The 22,574-nt window shown below is 43.0% G+C and overlaps 1 protein-coding gene across 1 annotated transcript in view; it reads right to left on the bottom strand.

The window, feature by feature from the left end:
- Window positions 1-22,574, bottom strand: part of LOC309710873 (polypeptide N-acetylgalactosaminyltransferase 18-like) — a 193,807-nt gene that overhangs the window by 54,566 nt on the left and 116,667 nt on the right. Inside the window, exon 4 of the mRNA XM_082540699.1 lies at window positions 20,554-20,740. Coding sequence (XP_082396825.1) covers window positions 20,554-20,740 — 187 coding nt within the window. The remainder of the gene's footprint in view (window positions 1-20,553; window positions 20,741-22,574) is intronic.

Raw genomic sequence — 22,574 nt, 5'->3', positions numbered from 1 at the left:
GTAAGCCATTCCAGAGCTGAGAATTGAATCGGAGAGTGAGTACAGGAAGTGGCTGGAAAATTCAGCGTTGGGGGGCTGAAGAGAGTCCAAAGAGTCCAACCAGAGCCAGGACTACAAATGAAGTCCTTGATCAAGTAATATGCAATTCAGCGGATGTTGACCACAAGGCTACGGGGCTGTGGTGGGATGATAACTTTGGCAAGTGGGACAACTCTTAAGATTCATGGGGGGATGTTGGCAGCCTGGGCAGTGATCACACACAGAGGGAAAGAGCACTGCTGTTGAAAAGCTGAGCAGATCACAAGATGTCCTGCTGCAGATAACGTCTGTCCCCAAGCAGAGATGCTGTTTGTCTATTTTTAACTCTTCGGCATTCAAACCTCGGACATTTTGTGACATTTCTTTGTTAATTATGTGGTTCTTCCAGGAAACAGAGTAGGTTTGTGATATAAAAAAGAAAGGTTGAAAGATTGCAAAGCAGACATTTAAAAATGTTCCTGTTTTAAAAGACGATTTTTATTCATATTTAGTGAAACAGGATTTAAATCAAAGTGGGTTGCAAAGCAGACATTTAAAAATGTTCCTGTTTTAAAATACAGTCAAAAGACGATTTTTATTCATATTTAGTGAAACAGGATTTATATCAAAGTGGGTTGCAAAGCAGCTTGCAGAAAAACATAGTCCTTCTCTCAAAAGCAGGGCATAATTTTTTTAGCAGATATCTGTACTTGTTGTCTCTTTTCAGCCATTAAGGTGGACCTTTAGGGTTCCAACGTTCTCTTGTTTTTAAACCTGAGACACTTTTTAAGGAGTCATGTTCGACTGTATGAGCAGAACCCCGGACTGCCGCTTAAAGGTGTGAGCTGTGTCAGTTTAAAACACCCTGCATAACTGGATGGTCCATCTTCAAACTCATTCAGGGCAGACAGGCAGGAAGAATTCAGCACTGACATTTCTGATGAAGTGTGTGAAAAATGTTTCTTAATATTCTGAGTCGTCCACTGATTGCACTTCTCTGCCACTAGATTACATAAAATATTCAAAGGGATTTCACCTCTGTGCATAAAATGTTTGACGAAGGCAGGAACTCTTTTAGTTTAATAGATTACAGACTTTCTGAGGTTAAAGTGAAGGATTAATATGAAGCTCAGGTTGTCTCCCTATCCACAATGAAGAAGTCTGCTACACTCCAGGAACATGGGGCAGCCCAAACGTTTGTCACAAGGCTCAAGGATTTAAGAAATATACCACAATCAGAAAAAAAGCAGATACAATGGTAAATGGCCTGTATTTATATAGCGCTTTACTAGTCCCTAAGGACCCCAAAGCGCTTTATACATCCAGTCATCCACCCATTCACACACTGGTGATGGCAGCTACGTTGTAGCCACAGCCACCCTGGGGCGCACTGACAGAATGAGTCAAGCCATTTACCTGACAATGACAACAAAGTTAATCAGAAAACATCAGCGTTCTTAAATGTTAGATTTTCTTTTAATTTACAGTGGCTTGCAAAAGTATTCGGCCCCCTTGAACTTTAACACATTTTGTCACATTACAGCCACAAACATGAATCAATTTTATTGATTTGCAGTTATTTATTTGTAAAAAATGTTTGGTATCATGTATGATTTTCGTTCCACTTCTCACGTGTACATCACTTTGTGTTGGTCTTTCATGTGGAATTCCAATAAAATTGATTCATGTTTGTGGCTGTAATGTGACAAAATGTGGGAAAGTTCAAGGGGGCCGAATACTTTTGCATCCACTGTACATATTTTTGTATATCTCTACCTTTCTTTCCAAAAATCTAGAAAACAGATGTTTGAAAAAAAGTTTTTAATAGTCTTATCGAAAGTTCTTAAAGTTTAAGCATTATCAATATTAGCTTTAATTTCACGATCACTGTGTCACCAGCAAAATCTGAGAAGAACTGTTTTCTGACTCAAAATGAGATCTTTGCAAAATTGTGTGCTTGCTGTATCTCTGTCTTATCTAACAAAGCTGGGCACTCGGTTAATGCTAATGAGGCAGAACCTTACTGATCCTTTTGTGTTATTATTGATGTGAAGAAGACAAAGGCTGAGTGGAATGAGAAAAATCAGAGCCTTGCCTCTTCAATTTGTGGACTGCTAGAGGCTGTCATCTAAATGCAAACTACCACTGGCAGTTCCACGAGGGAGAAAACATAAACCTGGCACTGTGGCTCACAGTCATGCATGTTTGATCAGTTCAGGCCCACAGATGTATACGATAATAACATCAGAAATTCCCAGCATTAGAGAAGGGGGGGGGGTGGGGGGCTCTTTCATCCTGCACTCTGATTGTTCTTGGGCGGTAAACCTCGCCTATGGCTGAGTTTTTTTTTCATCCGCTCGCACATATAAACACAGCGAGCCCACACAGATAAGCCTGGAATCTTGATATAGGGGGAAATCTGGGATCCACCTAATTAGTGAGACCTTCACATCAAAGAAAGGTAAAGGCTGGAGTGTTCACACGGGGAAGCGCCACGTCAGCTGAGAGAAAATTATTCTCTCACAGCTGAATATTAAAACATGTAAGGTGCTCTGGAACTCATTCATTTAGCTGCAGATCTCCAGATAGATTAACCCCAGCCTCCGTGAACTGCAATTAGTTAATATATCTACAAATTTATGGCAAATAAATTAGTTATATTTGAACAACATATTAGCCAGGAGCAAGTGATTTAAAAAGATCCGTTTTAGAAAAAAAAGAAGTGTCTAATAAAATAACTTCACTTTCTGTGTTTGACATTTTTAACTTCATTTAATTTTTTGTAAACAATAAAAATTCAGAAAATAACTTTTTTTGTGTTGTCAAATGAAGATGAAGTTCCATCTTATGTTAATGGAGCAGCAGGTGTGCCATTACGTCATCTCTCAGCATAGACTGAGCTTTGAACTACAGTACTAACAGGGATGAGAAAGAGAGATCATACAGGGAGTGCAGAATTATTAGGCAAATGAGTATTTTGTCCACATCATCCTCTTCATGCATGTTGTCTTACTCCAAGTTGTATAGGCTCGAAAGCCTACTACCAATTAAGCATATTAGGTGATGTGCATCTCTGTAATGAGAAGGGGCGTGGTCTAATGACATCAACACCCTATATCAGGTGTGCATAATTATTAGGCAACGTCCTTTCCTTTGGCAAAATGGGTCAAAAGAAGGACTTGACAGGCTCAGAAAAGTCAAAAATAGTGAGATATCTTGCAGAGGGATGCAGCAGTCTCAAAATTGCAAAGCTTCTGAAGCGTGATCATCGAACAATCAAGCGTTTCATTCAAAATAGTCAACAGGGTCGCAAGAAGCGTGTGGAAAAACCAAGGCGCCAAATAACTGCCCATGAACTGAGAAAAGTCAAGCGTGCAGCTGCCAAGATGCCACTTGCCACCAGTTTGGCCATATTTCAGAGCTGCAACATCACTGGAGTGCCCAAAAGCACAAGGTGTGCAATACTCAGAGACATGGCCAAGGTAAGAAAGGCTGAAAGACGACCACCACTGAACAAGACACACAAGCTGAAACGTCAAGACTGGGCCAAGAAATATCTCAAGACTGGTTTTTCTAAGGTTTTATGGACTGATGAAATGAGAGTGAGTCTTGATGGGCCAGCTGGATGGGCCCGTGGCTGGATTGGTAAAGGGCAGAGAGCTCCAGTCCGACGCCAGCAAGGTGGAGGTGGAGTACTGGTTTGGGCTGGTATCATCAAAGATGAGCTTGTGGGGCCTTTTCGGGTTGAGGATGGAGTCAAGCTCAACTCCCAGTCCTACTGCCAGTTTCTGGAAGACACCTTCTTCAAGCAGTGGTACAGGAAGAAGTCTGCATCCTTCAAGAAAAACATGATTTTCATGCAGGACAATGCTCCATCACACGCGTCCAAGTACTCCACAGCGTGGCTGGCAAGAAAGGGTATAAAAGAAGAAAAACTAATGACATGGCCTCCTTGTTCACCTGATCTGGACCCCATTGAGAACCTGTGGTCCATCATCAAATGTGAGATTTAAAGGAGGGAAAACAGTACACCTCTCTGAACAGTGTCTGGGAGGCTGTGGTTGCTGCTGCACGCAATGTTGATGGTGAACAGATCAAAACACTGACAGAATCCATGGATGGCAGGCTTTTGAGTGTCCTTGCAAAGAAAGGTGGCTATATTGGTCGCTGATTTGTTTTTGTTTTGTTTTTGAATGTCAGAAATGTATATTTGTGAATGTGGAGATGTTATATTGGTTTCACTGGTAAAAATAAATCATTGAAATGGGTATATATTTGTTTTTTGTTAAGTTGCCTAATAATTCTGCACAGTAATAGTCACCTGCACACACAGATATCCCCCTAAAATAGCTAAAACTAAAAACAAACTAAAAACTACTTCCAAAAACATTCAGCTTTGATATTAATGAGTTTTTTGGGTTCATTGAGAACATGGTTGTTGTTCAATAATAAAATTATTCCTCAAAAATACAACTTGCCTAATAATTCTGCACTCCCTGTAGTCCTCCCGTATTGGACATAAATTGTTAAATTCAGAATTTATCTTAAAATCCTTTTTACATACAAATTCTTGAATAATAGGTCGTATCTGAACGGGAGGCAGAGCCTTCAGTTTTCAGGCCCCTCTTCTGTGGAACCAGCTTCCAGTTTGGATTCAGGAGACAGACACTATCTCTACTTTTAAGATTAGGCTTCAAACTTTCCTTTTTGCTAAAGCATTCAGGCTACGTTCACTCTGCAGGTCTTGATGCTCAATTCCGATTTTTTGATCAAATCCGATTGTTTTGTCTGCTCGTTCACACTACAAATAAAATGCGACAGCAAACGCGCTCTAGTGTGAACGCTCAAAGCGGCCGCATGCGCAAAAGAAGACGTCACACACGACACGCTCTGTTTAGACCCAGAGCAACAGTATTGTTTGACTGATGGCCCTTAATATAAAGACTTCGGACTTGACGTTTCCCAATTTTTGCTTTAAGTTATTTTGTTATTTACATAATAATGTAAATAACCTAATAATGATCCTTATTGCTGTTTCAGAGGAGCGCTGCTTCAAAGGATAGTTGCAGATTTCTGTCAGAATCTGCAGATTATACAGAACAAAGAAAATGTTCACGTTTCTCCAACGTTGTCTTCTCAACAGTTTCACTGACATCTACACGGGATGGCCAGCAAGCGTTCGCGATGTCTTCTCCGGCGCTGATAATTGGCGTCTGTCTTGTGTCGGTGACGTAAAAGACGGATTTAATGCGAAGTGACCATCAAACAGCAGTCGCTTTCTAAAACATCGGATATGTATGGGATTCAGCACCACATACGAAAGTGACCCAGATCAGATTTGAAAACATCGGATTTGTCTGTGTGTACTGTCTTTCTATGGTCTCCTTTTCTTGTCACCTCTAAACCAATCGTGGCAGATGGCTGGCCCTCCCTTAGCCTGGCTCTTTCTGTTAAAAGGGAGTTTTTCTTTGTGCTAGTTCATAGGGTCAGTTGATTGTTGGGGTTTCTGCAGAATACTACAGGGTCTTCTACAATAGACAGATCAATCACTTTCCATGAGTTGCTGTTTGGAGTGGAAACTTATTATATTGTGAGAAAATGTATTTTTAGATTCTGCTTTCAACAATTCTGTTGGAGTGCAGTCTATACAACAGGCTATTTCTGTACATACATGCCAACATACGTGCACCTCATCATGTAATTATGTTTTGCCACCATATTTGGCGATGACTAGGAGCCCATATAGAGAATATGAGATTATAGAGGATTACTGTGATAACAGCCGGACAGTCTCTCTAACATAAAACACCCTATAATTACTGGACTTTGATTCAAAATAGACAACACTGCCGATAATTGCAATGGATGGTAGAGGCAATTATGCAGATCGAGCAGTCAGTGCTTTGTGGGTAATTATACAGCAATTTCTCAATTTCTGCAAAAAGAAATGTAGAATCTTCCAGAGAGTGGCCGAGATTCGGAGCACAGGAAGGAGCGTGGAAAATAAAGGTTTAGGAGGAAGGTGTCAGCAGAGGAAGACAAATGAAAGAGACGGAGAAGAAAGTAACACAGAAGAGCAGAGGCGTGCCCGCTGCTTTGTCATTACTTTGTCATTACTACAAGTGAAATCACATGCGTTACTGGGAGCGTTAATAACACTGGCACAAATACAACAGCGGCTATTATGGCAGTGACGAGCGGCACAACAAGAAACATTTAAACACAAAAACACATTGTCAACAAAGTGTGCTTAAAGAGAGGGGAAAGTGGACGGAAAAAGCCTCGTTCGCTGGCTGAGCTCTTTTGTGTCTCAGCCAAGAGTGATTTTATTAGCCACAGACAAATACCCCCACTGTGGCAATACGTAGGAGGTTTGTGTCAGAGCTTCGTACAGGGAGGGAGGGAGGACTGGAGTGGGTGGACGAGTGGAGGGTTAGGAACCTTGTAAGTGTCTCTCGTCGAATGTGAAGCACACAGCAGCAGCAAATGTTATTTTGGATCCAACCCAGACAGTAAGATGAAGCACGCTGAAGAGCAAAAAGCAAGGCAGCACACACAAACGTGTTACCTGCAAATCGATGTTGAACTCGTGTGTGTGCGTGTGTGAGACATTCTGGCGGCTGTCAGAATGATTAACGGGTGCAAAGCAGTGTTTTTAAGAAAGGACCCTGAGGTCGCAAAGTGTCCTCGGCTCAAAGAGGCTGCTAGGAAGCAAAACAGCACTTGACAGAAGAGCTGACGTGTTACGGAGCTCAGCTGCCCCAAGACTGTCACGTGTTACACACAACCAGTTATGCTAATGGGGTCAGTAATTAACTACTGCTCTCATTACTTAAGGTGCTTAATGGATTCATTAGGAAGTATTTCAACTGTGTGTCAACATGCTCGTCTCTGGCATCACGCGTGCTTGCAATTATTTAAACTCCAGCCTTAAGAGTGGGTTATTTCCAGGAAATAAAAGTGTCCTCATTAAAATGCAAATACATGCGACTTATCAGATTACCTGCTGTAACTAGGAAGCAAGGTTTAAATATTTAAACTTTCAGCAGGAAATGCAGGCAGGCCAAAATATCCCAAATAGTTGGAATAACGAATCTTTAACCTATAGTCAGTCTATACCTCAGGTGGCACATTGATAAGCCTTCTAGTTCAAAGAATTGCTCCTAAACTGTGTGACAAGTGGGATATTTGTGAGCATGCACTGCTGCGAATTGTTGTGGAAGTGTCGGTTAGCGAGCGTCCACGGGAATTTGAAGCCGGAGTAAGGAAACTGGAACTGTCGGGAAATCGATGTAGAACACGAATTTCTGTCAGTGTTACGATCACGAGAAAGTAAATAAAATAAAATCAAGACAGCGGTACGAGAGTAGCTTTTGTAATAAGGAAGTGCTCTGAATATGTCAAATCTCAAACTGTTTATTAGTCCAAACCAGAACTGTGAGCATTTCTAAGTAGGCATGACATCATTTTTAATTTTACATAACCAGATGTGTGTCAGGATGAGGTCGTGGACGAAAGAAGGAGGACCCAAACGCTGGACTCACAGGTAGGTGAAGCTTGGTGTTTTATTGTCAACGGAGTGAACAAACAGAACAGAAGTAGGAAACGGCTGGCCGGCTGGACGACTGACTGAGTGGATGAATGAAAGACTGACTGACAACTGACCGGCTGACCTGACGGAACTGAACAGAGGACAACCTAACAGCGGCGAGAACAACATCACAATAACATCAATGACACGACATTGGACTGGTTGAACTGAGGGACATAAATACACAGGCTGAGTGATGAGAGATTAGAACCTGGTGAGTACACAGCTGAACATAATGAACTAATGATAAACGGGAAGAGGACGGAACATAATGCACATGGACCAAGGCTAACACAATAAAACAGGAAGTGGAACAGGCAGAAGATAAACAGTGAACGTGAACTGAAAATACTGGGTCACCGACCCAGGAACCCTGACAGTACCCCCCCTCCAAAGGCCGGCACCCGACGGCCAAAAGAGAAAGAAAAAAAAAAACCAGAACAGGGTGGGCGGAGGGGGCCCAGGACGGAGGGACGGAGTCCACATCAAGACAGTTCAGGTGGGCGCCCCCGTGGCCCGTGGCCGAGACGAGACAGTTCAGGGGGCCGACCGTGCGGACGGCAACGGCGACAGCACTGGTCCGGGGGCCGACCGCGTGGAAGGCAACGGCGGCGACGTGGACACAGTTCGGGGGGCCGGCCGTGCGGAAGGCGACGGCGGCCACTCAGGCGAAGGCGGTCCGGGGGCCGGCCGTGCGGAAGGCGACGGCGGCCACTCAGGCGAAGAGGGTCTGTGGGCCGCCCACGACGGCGATGGCGCCCGGCCAGTGGCCTAGCCAGCGGTCTAGAAAATGGCCGTTTAGCTCCAGACCCAAACGAGGCTGGGCCAGGCGAGGCTGAAGGCACGGAGGCTGCAGCAGACGAAGGCTCTGAGGCTGCAGCAGACGAAGGCTCTGAGGCTGCAGCAGACGAAGGCTCTGAGGCCGGGCGTGGGTGCAGCTGAGGCAGAGGCCGGGCCGGGCGTGGGTGCAGCTGAGGCAGAGGCCGGGCGTGGGTGCAGCTGAGGCAGAGGCCGGGCCGGGCGTGGGTGCAGCTGAGGCAGAGGCCGGGCTGGGCGTGGGTGCAGCTGAGGCAGAGGCCGGGCCGGGCGTGGGTGCAGCTGAGGCAGAGGCCTGACCGGGCGTGGGTGCAGCTGAGGCAGAGGCCTGACCGGGCGATGCAGGCGCGGAGGCCTCTGGCCGGAGACAGGCAGGGCCAGTAGGTGCGGAGGCCCCTGGCTGAGGAGCGGCCGGGCCAGCGGGTGCGGAAACCCCTGGCTGAGAAGCAGGAAGGCTCACAGCTGGCTCTGGGTGCTGTGGCTGCAGGTCCGGGAACTGGACGGGATGGTGGACAGGTGACTGGGAAACAGGAGGCGACTGGACTACAGGGCACTGGGCGGCAGACTGGGAAACAGGAGGCGACTGGACTACAGGGCACTGGGCGGCAGACTGGGCTACAGGTGACTGGAGGACAGGTGGAGACTGGGCTACAGGTGACTGGAGGACAGGTGGAGACTGGGCTACAGGTGGCTGAACTGACTGGAGGGCAGCAGGAGACTGGACAGCAGGTGAGGGAACTGATTGGACTAAGGAGACTGATGGATAAACAGAGGCCGGTGAGGCTAATGGCTGAGCTAAAGAGTGAGCTAGTGAAGGAGACAACAGTGCAGCCTGGGCTAATAAAGCTGGGGCCTGAGCAGGGGACACCTCAGCTAGCCTAACCAGTGATAGTGCGAGGGCATGAAAAGCTGGATCAGGAGGTGGATGAAGAGGTGAAGTGGCAGGTGGACCGGTTAGCTCTTCCAAGCCTCCAGGGGGGTCAAGCTGGGTTCTGGTTGCCCTCAACCTGGGCGCTGGGACGGGCACGGAAGGTGGCTGGACACCAGTCACCCCCACCTGAGAAACAGAAGCAGGTGTGGAGGCAGACCGGGTCACAGCTGCCCTCCTCCTGGGGGCTGGCACTGGTGTGGGCGTAGGCTGGGCCCCCATGCTGGTGGGAAATGGCTGAATAATGGGTGTGGAAATAACGACTGGGTGAGTGATACTGACGGGTTTATTGGGGAGTGTTCTGGTCTTCCTGCCACCGCTATTTACAGTCTTTAACTGAGCTGTCTTTGGGGAAACAGAGCAGAAAAAGTCTACCCAGTCCACATTGTCGTCCAAGAGGGACGTTCCCCATGAATCGGAGAGGCGTCTATTATTTATCTTATGTGAAGAGTCAACTGAGGAAGGTGGCAAACAGTCACTGGGACTCACCGCCCGGAGTGGCTGGAAATAGTCCATGTTACGGTGGCGTGTGTGCCGCTTTCTCCGGGTAGAGGAAGCGGGCGGGGTAAACAGATGAGCCTCTGGCACGGGAGCCTCCATTGAGCCGAGGTGGTAGGTGGAGCCGCTGTGCCATGGCGAGGTTGAAGGTCCGGTGAGTAGAACGGCTGGCGGGTGAGCGAGGAGCGGAGCAGCGGGAGAGCGAGCGGCCGAAGCTTGGCCTGTGACGCCCACTCTCCGCGGCGAATGCTCCGCGGCGTCTCCGAGGCCCGCCCAGAGCCAGACGAGTCCCCTCGAAGACGTGCTCCCTCTCTGAGAAGAGCCGCTGTTTCCACCTGAGCTTCTCCGCCCAAATGGAGAGCGCTGCGTCCTGCCGCTCGAAGAGGTCCGAGTCCGCTGGGTCCACATCGTGTCTTCGTGGCACGGGTCGTGTCATTCTGTCAGGATGAGGTCGTGGACGAAAGAAGGAGGACCCAAACGCTGGACTCACAGGTAGGTGAAGCTTGGTGTTTTATTGTCAACGGAGTGAACAAACAGAACAGAAGTAGGAAACGGCTGGCCGGCTGGACGACTGACTGAGTGGATGAATGAAAGACTGACTGACAACTGACCGGCTGACCTGACGGAACTGAACAGAGGACAACCTAACAGCGGCGAGAACAACATCACAATAACATCAATGACACGACATTGGACTGGTTGAACTGAGGGACATAAATACACAGGCTGAGTGATGAGAGATTAGAACCTGGTGAGTACACAGCTGAACATAATGAACTAATGATAAACGGGAAGAGGACGGAACATAATGCACATGGACCAAGGCTAACACAATAAAACAGGAAGTGGAACAGGCAGAAGATAAACAGTGAACGTGAACTGAAAATACTGGGTCACCGACCCAGGAACCCTGACAATGTGATACTATGAGTTCATACTCTGTTATGAACATGATGTTTATTAGCATCATTTTAATATATAGTTTCTGTTCCTGTCAATTTTTATTCCTCGCTTTGCTCATTTTCCATCCTGGTTAGTTGTTTGCCCCGCCCTGATTAGTCTCACCTGTGCTGGCTTCCACAGTGTATACTGCCTATGCTGCCTGGCACCTTTGCACACCGCACGTGTAAATATATTCTTTTCTTAACGCAGCCGTTCACACCAACTGCGTAATTTTGCAGGATGAATTTGTGATTTTGTTTTTTCAGATCATCTCATGGGTGACGTTCAGGTAATGCTGCTCCACACGTCCAACACTCAGATCTGGATTTGATGTAATCAAGGTGGAATTTAATCAAAACTAGAGCTTACTTCATGAAACGGAGCCAAGAAGACAAAGTGGACGGTGAGGGAGTCAGTGTTAAAACATTCAACCTTAAAAATTACATGCAGCTGCCACTTGGCTTCAAATGAAGCAGAAAATGTAAAACCTCAATAACTAGTAAATGTCCTTTCATATTTCTGGAATGGCTATAACTGGGAGCGACGTTGCTAGTTATCATTATGATGCCACTTCATCTCATACTGACTGACTTATTCACCTCAGCTGCTTAAGATCACCGTCTTTCCCCCGTGCTCCTGCTACGTACACTGGATTATATTTTTTATACAAGTATTTTCTGTATCGGTTTCATATTAAAAGCCCTCTTCAGCTTCATAAACCGGTTAATATTTTGAGGATATTCTGACAGTTATCAGAGTGAGAGAGTCATTTCTCACAGGGACTGTAAGAGATGTTAAACTGTCGCCGTTGCAGAGTCGTACCGTACAGCAGATTGAACTGTCAGAAGTGATTTACTCATCAGTGTGCAGCTAAACAGTGAATCCATTAAAAATGATGGCAGCCTGTTCCAACCAGCACATTAACTCTGATAAAACCGGCAGTTTTTGACAAAATGCAAAAGTTACTGAAAGTCATTCACTCAATTCTGCAAATACTGTCAGACAACAACGACTGTGGCACACACAACGAAGAAAGTCACAGAAAATGCGTCTCTTAAGCCGGTAAGAATGATGGACTTTAATCTCTTGTTTTACTTCTTGAGTAAATTTTGTGAATATCAGAATAACAGTGAAACACACCTGAGACCACTCAAGCCAAATAAGCTGAAATCCTGAGAAAGGGAAAGAAAGCAGATGAGACCTGGAAAACATATTTAGTAAACCGGAAAGCTTATTTGTCTGATTTGTTACCATTACATGCAGGACTGCCCGCTGCCCTCACCCTGATTCAGGTGCACTTTCTAACTCAACTCAGCAATTAGCACTAGTTCTGCACTGATGGCCAGAGACAAGTTAAAGCTGAGGGTCACCTTCAAATGTAAACACAGTATAAAAACTTCAGCAAGTCTTTGAGCTGTCACTTGAAAGCCTCATGCAAAGAAATCAATTTAGATTAGAAAAAAGATTTGCTGTTGCTCACAAAGCACGAGATGGATATACAAATCTATCACCACCAAGTGTCAAGAACTGAGTGAGGAGCATCATCAAGAAATTCAAAGAGAGCCACAAGTACAGAACAAGCCTGACAGAGGTAGAAAGAGAAAGACTTCAAAGACTTTAGGAAGAAAACTAGGGAGAGATGTGTTTAACTACCCCAGACCCTGCAGAGGAATAGACTGTGCGGCTGCACACCAAGAAAAAGTCCACTTCTGTAGATAAAACTAAAGGTCTTTGGCCACAGAGATGCTACTTATGTTTAGACAAGGGAGAGGCACCACAGTCCCCACAGTGAAACACAATAGTGGAAGTATTATGCTGTGGATGCGTCAGTGCTTCTGGAACTTGGAACTAGTGACGGTGGAAGAAAGAAAGATATGTGACAACTTTAAATGAAAACTTCAAGCAGTCAGCAGCAAAACTGGGTCTGGGTCGTTCTTCTTCTTGTCCTGTTCAATACGACGACTAAAAACATACGCTGGTGCTGGTGAAGAACTCCCTCCAGAAGCTGATTCTGTTTATCTGGATGCTACATTAAGATGAAAAGACTTTTTGGGATTTTCTTATCTGGACATTTAAGCATGCGTCAGACACCAAGTGAACGTTATGTACTGGCCTGCATGAAGCCCTGACTAGGATCCCATTGAAAATCTGTAGAGAGAACAGGGGACCACGGTCCATGTCAGAGGAACATCAAATCTGGAAGAGATGAGAGACTCAACATAGAAGAATGGGATGGGATTGCTCAGGAGGCGTGTGTGAGACTTGCTGAGAACGACAACAAATTACTGCAGGCTGCCGTCCGGCAAAAAGGACACACAAGTAGACTCGGTGCTGGAATGAAGAAGTGCAGGAAAATATTTAAAGGAAGAGTTTAGCAAAGACAAAGTGGGATAACCAGGCAGACGGGAGTACTGGAAGGTTAGGTGTACAGGAAGGAGAGAGGTGGCAAAGGAAAAGGGTTACAGAGACTTGTATGTAAAGCTGGAAGGTTTGGTGAGGACGAGCTGAGATGAATGCAGATCTGCTGTGACGTTCACAGGTGTATAAGCTAATGTGTGTGCTGATAATAAAAGATATCATTTCTTCTTTTAATGCTAAGGATGGAGCACGCTTCTTATCCTGCTCAGCTAACAGACTACAGTTTACTGTGCTGACAGTAAGGGCCGAGAGGTGACGGCTGTGACAGTCCAGCATATTGACATGAAGAATTAACATGAAAATGGCTTAAAAGTGTTCTTTGTACTTAGAAAAGCAGAAGTTCTAGTAATGCTAGTCTGTTACTAGTCTGTGTATGTGAAGATGACATGTGGCTGTCTTTTCACAACCATTTAGTAACCAACTGGATGGTGATTAAACACATGAAAAAACACAAACAATGCCAGACCCATTTAATTTCTTTGCTGAATTATTCCGATCAACATTTCTCACATTTCCTGAGACTGTTTGACTGAAGCGTCTCACAATTTCTGCAGATTGTGAGAATCTTTCTGTGATATTTGGTTCTGTAGATGAAGAAATCCCCAAGTTCCTCACACAAATACTCTGAAGCATATTGTTGCTAAACTATTTGCTCACACAGTCATTCACGTAGTGGTAACATGTCCACATCTCTGCTTCTGAAAGACTCAACCTCCAGTGAACCTCGAGAGCATCTCACTGCCGAGGGACTCCTCTATCAATCCTTTATCTGAGGCCTGATTTGAAACTATTGGCAACAACAGTGTGAGCTGCATATGAAAGTTCCAGCTTGAACCAGTTGTACACAGAAACATCAAAACCCTCAGAAAGCAGCTTCAAAGGCTTTGGACCGATCTTCAAAGCGCGCAGCGCAGTGTTGCATTTTAGCCGCTGAATTAAACATGTTTCCAAGTCATGCAGCCGTAACTGGAGCACTGAGGTGTAAGCTCCGTAGGTCAAAGTTGTCCTCATGAGTTAAAGTTTATCAATGATTTATATACGACATCACTAAGAAAGTGACACCGCTGAATGGAAATGGAAAGGAACTGTGTGAGGACTCAGGCTCTCTCTTGACATTAGGTTTAAATGTGTTCAAACAGAGAATGATTTTTAACCATCGCCTTTGTTTATATTGGGTTATTCTGGGCTACTGACTAAGTACTTGTGATAGCAAAGCGGAGACGTTTGTGTTCTTTTTTTTTCACATTTCCAGAACGCATTTTTATCATGCTGTTAGTATTTACAGCCAGATAAACAATGAATCTCTCTCTCTGTTGCTGCAAGTGAAGGATTACCTCATGATCTTGTTCCCAAGTGATGGGAACGTGGAGCAGGAGATGAAAAGTCGGATTGGTGCGGCATCAGCTTTAATGCGGGCCTCGTATCAGGCTATTGGGGTGAAGAGAGAGCTCAGCACTGGCAAAGCTTCCAATTTAGCAGTCATTCTGTGCTGTAACCCTCACCTATCGTCATCAGCTCTGACTGGTGACCGAAAGAATGTGGCCAAAATGAGTTTCCTCTGCAGGGCGGCTGAGCTCAGCTTTACAGATAATTTGAGAGAAGAGCAGCTCCTCCACATGGAGGTGGTTTGGGCATCTGAGGTGATGTCTGCATCAGTGGTCATCACTATGGAAACATATTTATAAACTCTTATTTGGCCCAGAAGTGTCTCAGAAGTGTCTCTTATGGAGCAACTGGGAAAGTATGTATGTATGAATAAAATGAAGACTGTGATCTGTTCTGATATTCTAAATAATAAAAGAAACAACATGTCAATAATAACTTTTATATTGATTTTGTTTTGATAAAACATTTTAAAGTTTGTGGATGAAGAGAACCTTGAAGAGACGTGCACCTACGCTCCTTCTTTTCCGAAGCATTTGATGTGCTAAGGTGGCAAACCGAGCTCACGAATACTGCTGGATATTAGCAACGACTAAAACCCAATGCTATGCCAGCAATTCTGACCCTCAAGAAGTCTTAATGTCCTTAGATAGCGAGTTTAATCACTTTAAGAAACATGAAAGAAGGAATATTACGAGTAATGTAGCCCTGAAAGCCAAGCAGTTGTCACATCCTGAGCTTCCTGATCACAGAGGAGTGTCGGGTCACTCAGCTCAGCAGTCTATAAGCCAATTAGACCCCTCCTCCACACACACACACACACACACACACACACACACACACACACACACACACACACACACACACACACACACACACACACACACACACACACACACCACTCTCTCATGTGATGATCTTCTCTTTGATGTACAGTTTGAGTAATGTCTGTAATGTTGTTCCGCTCGGGTTCAAACTGAAACGACTGAACAGAGATGTCTCAGCACTCGATGTCGCCGGTCAGATGGTGTTTCAGTGTAAACAACAAACGCTGCTCACAAGTTAAAGGATTTTATGTTTCTAAACTGACACAAAGTAAGACAACTGTTTGTTTTCTAAAAAGCATCAGATCCTAATTGCTGAAGTTAAAGTTAATCTGCAGGACAACCTTTACAATCTCTTAATCACAACATGTCCTGTCACGATAGTATTCATGTGATTAACCTGCATTCAGTAAACGTGACGTCTGAACTTGACAGTAAGGTGCAAAACGTCTGTGCGGTACCATTTCGACAATCCTAGGTTGCCTTTTTTCTCGCGTCATCGTGTTCACAGATGCCCGCCCACTCTCCGTGACAACAACCCCCCCGTCAGCCTTCAGACTGAGGCGTAAAAAGCTGCACATGCATTCAGACTCAGAGTTCCTTTGAAGGGATGTGACCAATCAGATTTCACAATGCAAATACCGATCTCTCCTTTTCATCACGAAGATGATTGTGGCAAATATTTGTTTCCTTCGACACTGTCAGAAAAAACACGTTTCCAAGAATGAGCACGCAGACGAGCCACTACCTCAGACGCCTTTACTTTGTGGTTGTTGCTATAATTCCTTTTAAGGTGTCTTGGTTTAATGTCAGCCTGCATGAGGATTATTCCTTTCACAATGACCTTTTATTAAAGCCTACAAGAAGAAAGTATGAAATGCTAAAAATCTAACTTTATTTATTTTGTTTTCTGGCGCGTTGTTGTGTCGATATTCACAGCAAAGATATTATCGTTAACATTCACGCAGCAGAATTTAGTTCAGGTTTCACTGAGCAGATTCTTATTTCTACTTGGATTAAGTGGATTAACAAAGCGACAACAGGGGCAGAAGCTGCCCTCCAGCCGCTCACTCTGGACCTGATCAGTCCTTCCTGCTTATCATGGCGGACCACCTTGATGAACCCCGGGCCGTGCTGAGCATTGGTCTCATCCACAAAGTTCTGCAGATGCTCCTTTAGCTCCACTGGAGAGAGACACACACAGATTTAAGCATATTGTTAGCAGAAGTAGGATCTCTGACATCTGTTGTGTGACTGATCTAATCGACAATACTCCACAAAAGCTCACACATGCTGTATTGACACATGCTAGGAAAGGCAGTGCAGGAAGACACCGGCTGAGTTAAACTGATGAGCAGCAGTTGTTAGTATGCAAAACAGCAGGATGGTGATGATGTTGGAGCTCAGTCCAAGCATTTCATTTGCGCCTAAAGTTATAAAATTGAGACTTGAGTATTTCTCAAGGAAAAAGATGAGAAAAAAAGAAATGATGATATTTCGTCACAGGTGTAGTTTATGGTCGGAGAGTGGAGCCTCTCCTATCTGAAATATTTACAGCAGCTGTGACCGAGACAGTCGATCCTGGTGGTGTGGCTGAGTTTCTGGAGTTGACAATGGCTGCTGATCCAAACGCACCTCAAATGTAGTCCAGTAGCGAGTATAGCAGCACCCTTGATGTGCATCTTGCAAGCCTACCATCTTTGAATGAGGTGATTTTTAGACAATCGCATGCTTGTAACTCTGTGGCAATAATCTGAAGAAACAAAAGGCCTCTGTGCCAAAGGGAAATAGTTACCTCAGTTTTGTACAGAAGGAACAATCCAACATTTTTCTTTAGAAGAACTGACGGCTAGCCAGGCCTGACTATTCAACATCAGAGTTGGACCTCAAAAACCTTCTGGTCCTGTAGCCTATAAGAATATCATTTTTCGTCTGGGTCTCTTTAATGACGTTTCTGCTGTTTATGGACTCAGTCAGTCATTCTGGATCTTACTGAAAAATAAATTCGATGAAATTTTTTCAAGTGAAATACAAAAAAATATGGTTTTTCTAAAACAAAGATACTATGAGGTAGGAGGCAAATCTGCTAAATTACTGGCTTATAAATTAAAAAAACAACAATTAGAAAATACAATATATAAAATAAAGGACCCTCAAACAAATAATATTGTGTATAAACTTGAAGATATACAGTCAGCCTTCCTAAAATTCTACAAAGAACTATATACACAACCTAGAGTGGATATTAAAGGTATGATATCTTTTTTAGATTCATTCGACTTACCAAAGTTGAATGAAAAACAGAATATAACCCTAATCAAGGACATATCTGAATTTGAAATTAAAAAAGCTATTACAAAATTGAAACCGAATAAATGCCCAGGCCCAGATGGATTCCCATCAGACTGGTATAAAGAAATGAAAGAGGTACTGATTCCTTTGATGAGAACATCATTCAACTATATTTTAAAGACGGGAGTAATTCCCCCATCTTGGAATGAGGCTTCTATCTCTATAATAGCTAAAGAAGGAAAGGACAGGCTTGACTGTGGAAATTACCGCCCCATTAGTGTTCTTAACCAGGACTTTAAGATATTTACATACATTCTTGCCAAAAGAATTGAAAATATTCTTGTTCAGATAATTAGTTTGGATCAGACTGGTTTTATTAAGCAGAGACAAACGCAAGATAATGTTCGCCGAACACTACACGTTATTGATTATGTTAGGAAAAATAAAATTCAGATGGTCCTTATGAGCTTAGATGCAGAAAAGGCCTTCGATCGGGTTAATTGGGAATTTTTATACAAAGTCATGGATAAATTCGGATTCCATCAATCGTTTATCAGGATTATACAAGCATTATATAAATCACCAAAGGCAAGAATCAAAGTTAACGGGGCGCTTTCAAATGTTTTTAACCTACAGAGAGGGACACGTCAGGGTTGTCCTCTAAGCCCCTCACTCTTTGCTCTCTTCATAGAGGCCCTGAGTCAAAGTGTAATACAAAGCAATACTATTACTGGAGTCAAGATTAGGGGTCGAGAGCATAAGATTTCCTTGTTTGCTGACGATATTTTGATTTATTTGACAAATCCAAACACTACTTTCCCCAAGCTATTGTCACTTCTGGAGATCTTTAGTTCAATATCAGGTTATAAACTAAATATATCGAAGACTCAGATATTAACTTTTAACTATGAGCCCAATTATGAAATTAAGGCTAAAGCCAATTTGAAATGGGAAACGGAGCAGATGAAGTATCTTGGAGTAAATATTACTAAAGATCTGTCTAAGATATACAATGCAAACTTTAATCCTTTAAGTTATAAAATAAATGAGGATATTAAAAGATGGAATTTATTACCATTTTTAAATTTTGAATCACGTATAGATACAGTTAAAATGAATATCTTGCCCAGGATGCTCTACCTATTCCAAACACTCCCTGTAGAAATAACTGACAAACAATTTCGGGAATGGGACAAAATAATCTCTAGGTTTATATGGCAGGGGAAAAAACCACGGATTAAGTACCAAACTATTCAGTTGGCTAAAGACAAAGGAGGGTTGGGGTTCCCATGTTTGAAAGACTATTATATTTCTGCTCAATTGAGGACATTAGTGTGTTGGTGTAATGTAGATTATCAAGCGAGATGGAAAGAACTAGAAACAGTGACCTTAAAAGATTCTCCAATTCAGGCAATTCTAGGGGATGTGACACTTATTAAAAAACAAATTCATCAAGGAAACCAATGGATTAACCTACCTTTAAAACTCTGGTTACAATTTCTTAATAAGAATGATTGGATTGAAGAGGTTAGGATTTTAAGATGGTGCGCTTTTGACAGTGATTTTTTACCTAATGAATTAGACGTAAGATATAAAAAATGGTCTGGACAAGGTTTAACGGCATATTGTATGTTTTACGATAAGGGAATTCTTAGGGACTTCCAATCAATAAAAGATCAATACCAGTTAAGTAAAACGGACTTTTTTAGGTTCTTACAAATTAGGCATCATCTATATAATTTTATACCTAAGAGAACAGATCTTTTTTCTTTACCTGTTCTGAGTATATTTGTCAAGGCTTATCAGGCTGACACAGGCCTTAAGGTGATTTCAAGATTGTACAAGGGTATACAAGAGGTTAAGAAGTGGAATACTACCTACATCAAAAAAAAATGGGAAAATGAAACAAATATAGCAATATCAGATAACATTTGGTATGAGCAGTGCGCTTTTCAGTGGAGAATTTCTAGTTCTAATACATGGAGATGTTACGGTTGGAAGAGTATCTGTAGGTTTTTTTATTACCCCTGCACAAAGTAAACATTATTTCAATCACTCTAATTGCTGGAGAAATTGTGGGGCCCAAGGAGTAAAACATTTTCACCTGTTCTGGTCTTGCCCAAGGATCAACATTTTTTGGGTATTGATCCACTCTGAGTTGCAGATTATTTTTGGTATGCAGCTTCCCTTTAATTGGGACGAACTTTTGTTTGGATATTTATACTCAGTAAATGTAGATAAAATGTCTAAGCAGTTGTATGGTATCCTGAGTTTGGCTGCCCGTAAAATTATTACCAAGAAATGGCTTAGTGTGAAAATTCCATCACTGGGTGATTGGCATGAGACTGTACATGGGATGTTTAAAATGGAAAGAATTACCTTCATTAAAAGACTCCAGTTTGATATATTTAGTGAAATTTGGGGTAAATGGAAACACTACATCCGGTTAAGGAGACCCGAACTTGTTTGAATCTCTGTAACTATATATGCCACATTTCTGAATCGTTATGTGTTTATATGTATATGTTAGTATGTATGAGACTACAAGTGAACACATATGTAAGTAGGTATGTGTATGTATGCTTAAGAATATGGGTGTGTGAGTGAATATGTGTGTGCCAGTACATACACACTAGAGGGTACACCCGTCTGTTTTTCTTATTTTTATTTATTTATTTTTTTATTATTTACGTCTGTTCTTGATTATATGTTTATTTTGGATTATTTGTGTTTATATAGGTTGTTTAATAAAAAGAGAATAACAAAAAAAAAAAAACTACACTCGCTGCCAGCGTGAGCCAGCAGCTGCACGGAGCTTGCTTTAAGTGAAAAAAGCTGCTCACCATCCAGTGTTGAACTCCACGTGTGCGTCGAACAAAGCGACAACAGGGGCAGAAGCTGCCCTCCAGCCGCTCACTCTGGACCTGATCAGTCCTTCCTGCTTATCATGGCGGACCACCTTGATGAACCCCGGGCCGTGCTGAGCATTGGTCTCATCCACAAAGTTCTGCAGATGCTCCTTTAGCTCCACTGGAGAGAGACACACACAGATTTAAGCATATTGTTAGCAGAAGTAGGATCTCTGACATCTGTTGTGTGACTGATCTAATCGACAATACTCCACAAAAGCTCACACATGCTGTATTGACACATGCTAGGAAAGGCAGTGCAGGAAGACACCGGCTGAGTTAAACTGATGAGCAGCAGTTGTTAGTATGCAAAACAGCAGGATGGTGATGATGTTGGAGCTCAGTCCAAGCATTTCATTTGCGCCTAAAGTTATAAAATTGAGACTTGAGTATTTCTCAAGGAAAAAGATGAGAACAAAAAGAAATGATGATATTTCGTCACAGGTGTAGTTTATGGTCGGAGAGTGGAGCCTCTCCTATCTGAAATATTTACAGCAGCTGTGCCCGAGACAGTCGATCCTGGTGGTGTGGCTGAGTTTCTGGAGTTGACAATGGCTGCTGATCCAAACGCACCTCAAATGTAGTCCAGTAGCGAGTATAGCAGCACCCTTGATGTGCATCTTGCAAGCCTACCATCTTTGAATGAGGTGATTTTTAGACAATCGCATGCTTGTAACTCTGTGGCAATAATCTGAAGAAACAAAAGGCCTCTGTGCCAAAGGGAAATAGTTACCTCAGTTTTGTACAGAAGGAACAATCCAACATTTTTCTTTAGAAGAACTGACGGCTAGCCAGGCCTGACTATTCAACATCAGAGTTGGACCTCAAAAAACCTTCTGGTCCTGTAGCCTATAAGAATATCATTTTTCGTTTGGGTCTCTTTAATGACGTTTCTGCTGTTTATGGACTCAGTCAGTCATTCTGGATCTTACTGAAAAATAAATTCGTTGTATTTTACGATTCTTGGTCTGACTGTGTTTCTAGGTTGAGGGCTATCCATCGTGCGTTCACTGTGATTGGTAAGTGAGTTAAGGCTCTTTCACATTATGTTCACTTTTCCAGCCCTGGAGCCATTTTCATTTTTTCTTGCCTCCCTTTTTCTTCCTGAGTGACTTCACACAGACCTTGATTCACACAGACAGAAACATGCACAGAATATTTACGGCACACGTATATGCCATCTGCCCGCAGTGGAACAGCAGACGTCTTCATTTCCTGGTTGTGATTTTTCTGTGTTGTAATCCTGCCTGGAGGCTACGGCTGCTGCTTTTCTTTTTCTATTCATTATTACCATCAGCCTGGATTCTCTAGTCTCTCTGTTTCTTTTTAATGAGCCACAGTTTGCTGCTGACCAGGAAGAAAGATGGGCTCATTTACAACAGGAGTTGGGAGGATCTGAAAAGCACCTTACTGTGCTATATGTACATATGCGATGACTTCTAAGCACTCAAAAAAAAGAAAAAAAATGAAATCATTAAATCAAGCCCACCAAGCCCAATTAGCCCGGCCCACACCATGCAACCTGTTTTCATATAAAATATAGCCAAGTGAAGAGGAAGAGCCCTGATTTACTTTACGCTGTTAAAAAAAATCAATTATGTGATTGAACTGAGAATTTTGAGATCAAAATGAATGATGGATTGATGATCGCCCAACAGAAAATCAATCAACATGTGTTTATATTCAAGACTATACAATATCACAAAGAGAAAGAAAAAAAGTTTTGACTGAACAGCAGAAAAAGCTGTAATATTTAGAATAATGTGGCTTATAAATGTTGGATGATAATTATATAGACAGTTTAACCTGATACCTAAATTACTGTTGACTAATTTAATTATATACTTACTAAATCAACTCATCCTATCAATTCCCACGAGTCTGATGCTCATCCAGTCTCTTTTCTTTCCAAGCTCCTTTGAACGCTCATTGTAAGGAAAATTATGTTTCAGTCA

The sequence above is a fragment of the Aulonocara stuartgranti genome, assembly GCF_965226115.1.
Source record: "Aulonocara stuartgranti genome assembly, chromosome: 7".
Lineage (NCBI taxonomy): Eukaryota > Metazoa > Chordata > Actinopteri > Cichliformes > Cichlidae > Aulonocara > Aulonocara stuartgranti.
Note: the sequence above shows the minus strand (reverse complement) of the source record. Positions and strands in the feature narration are given on the sequence as shown.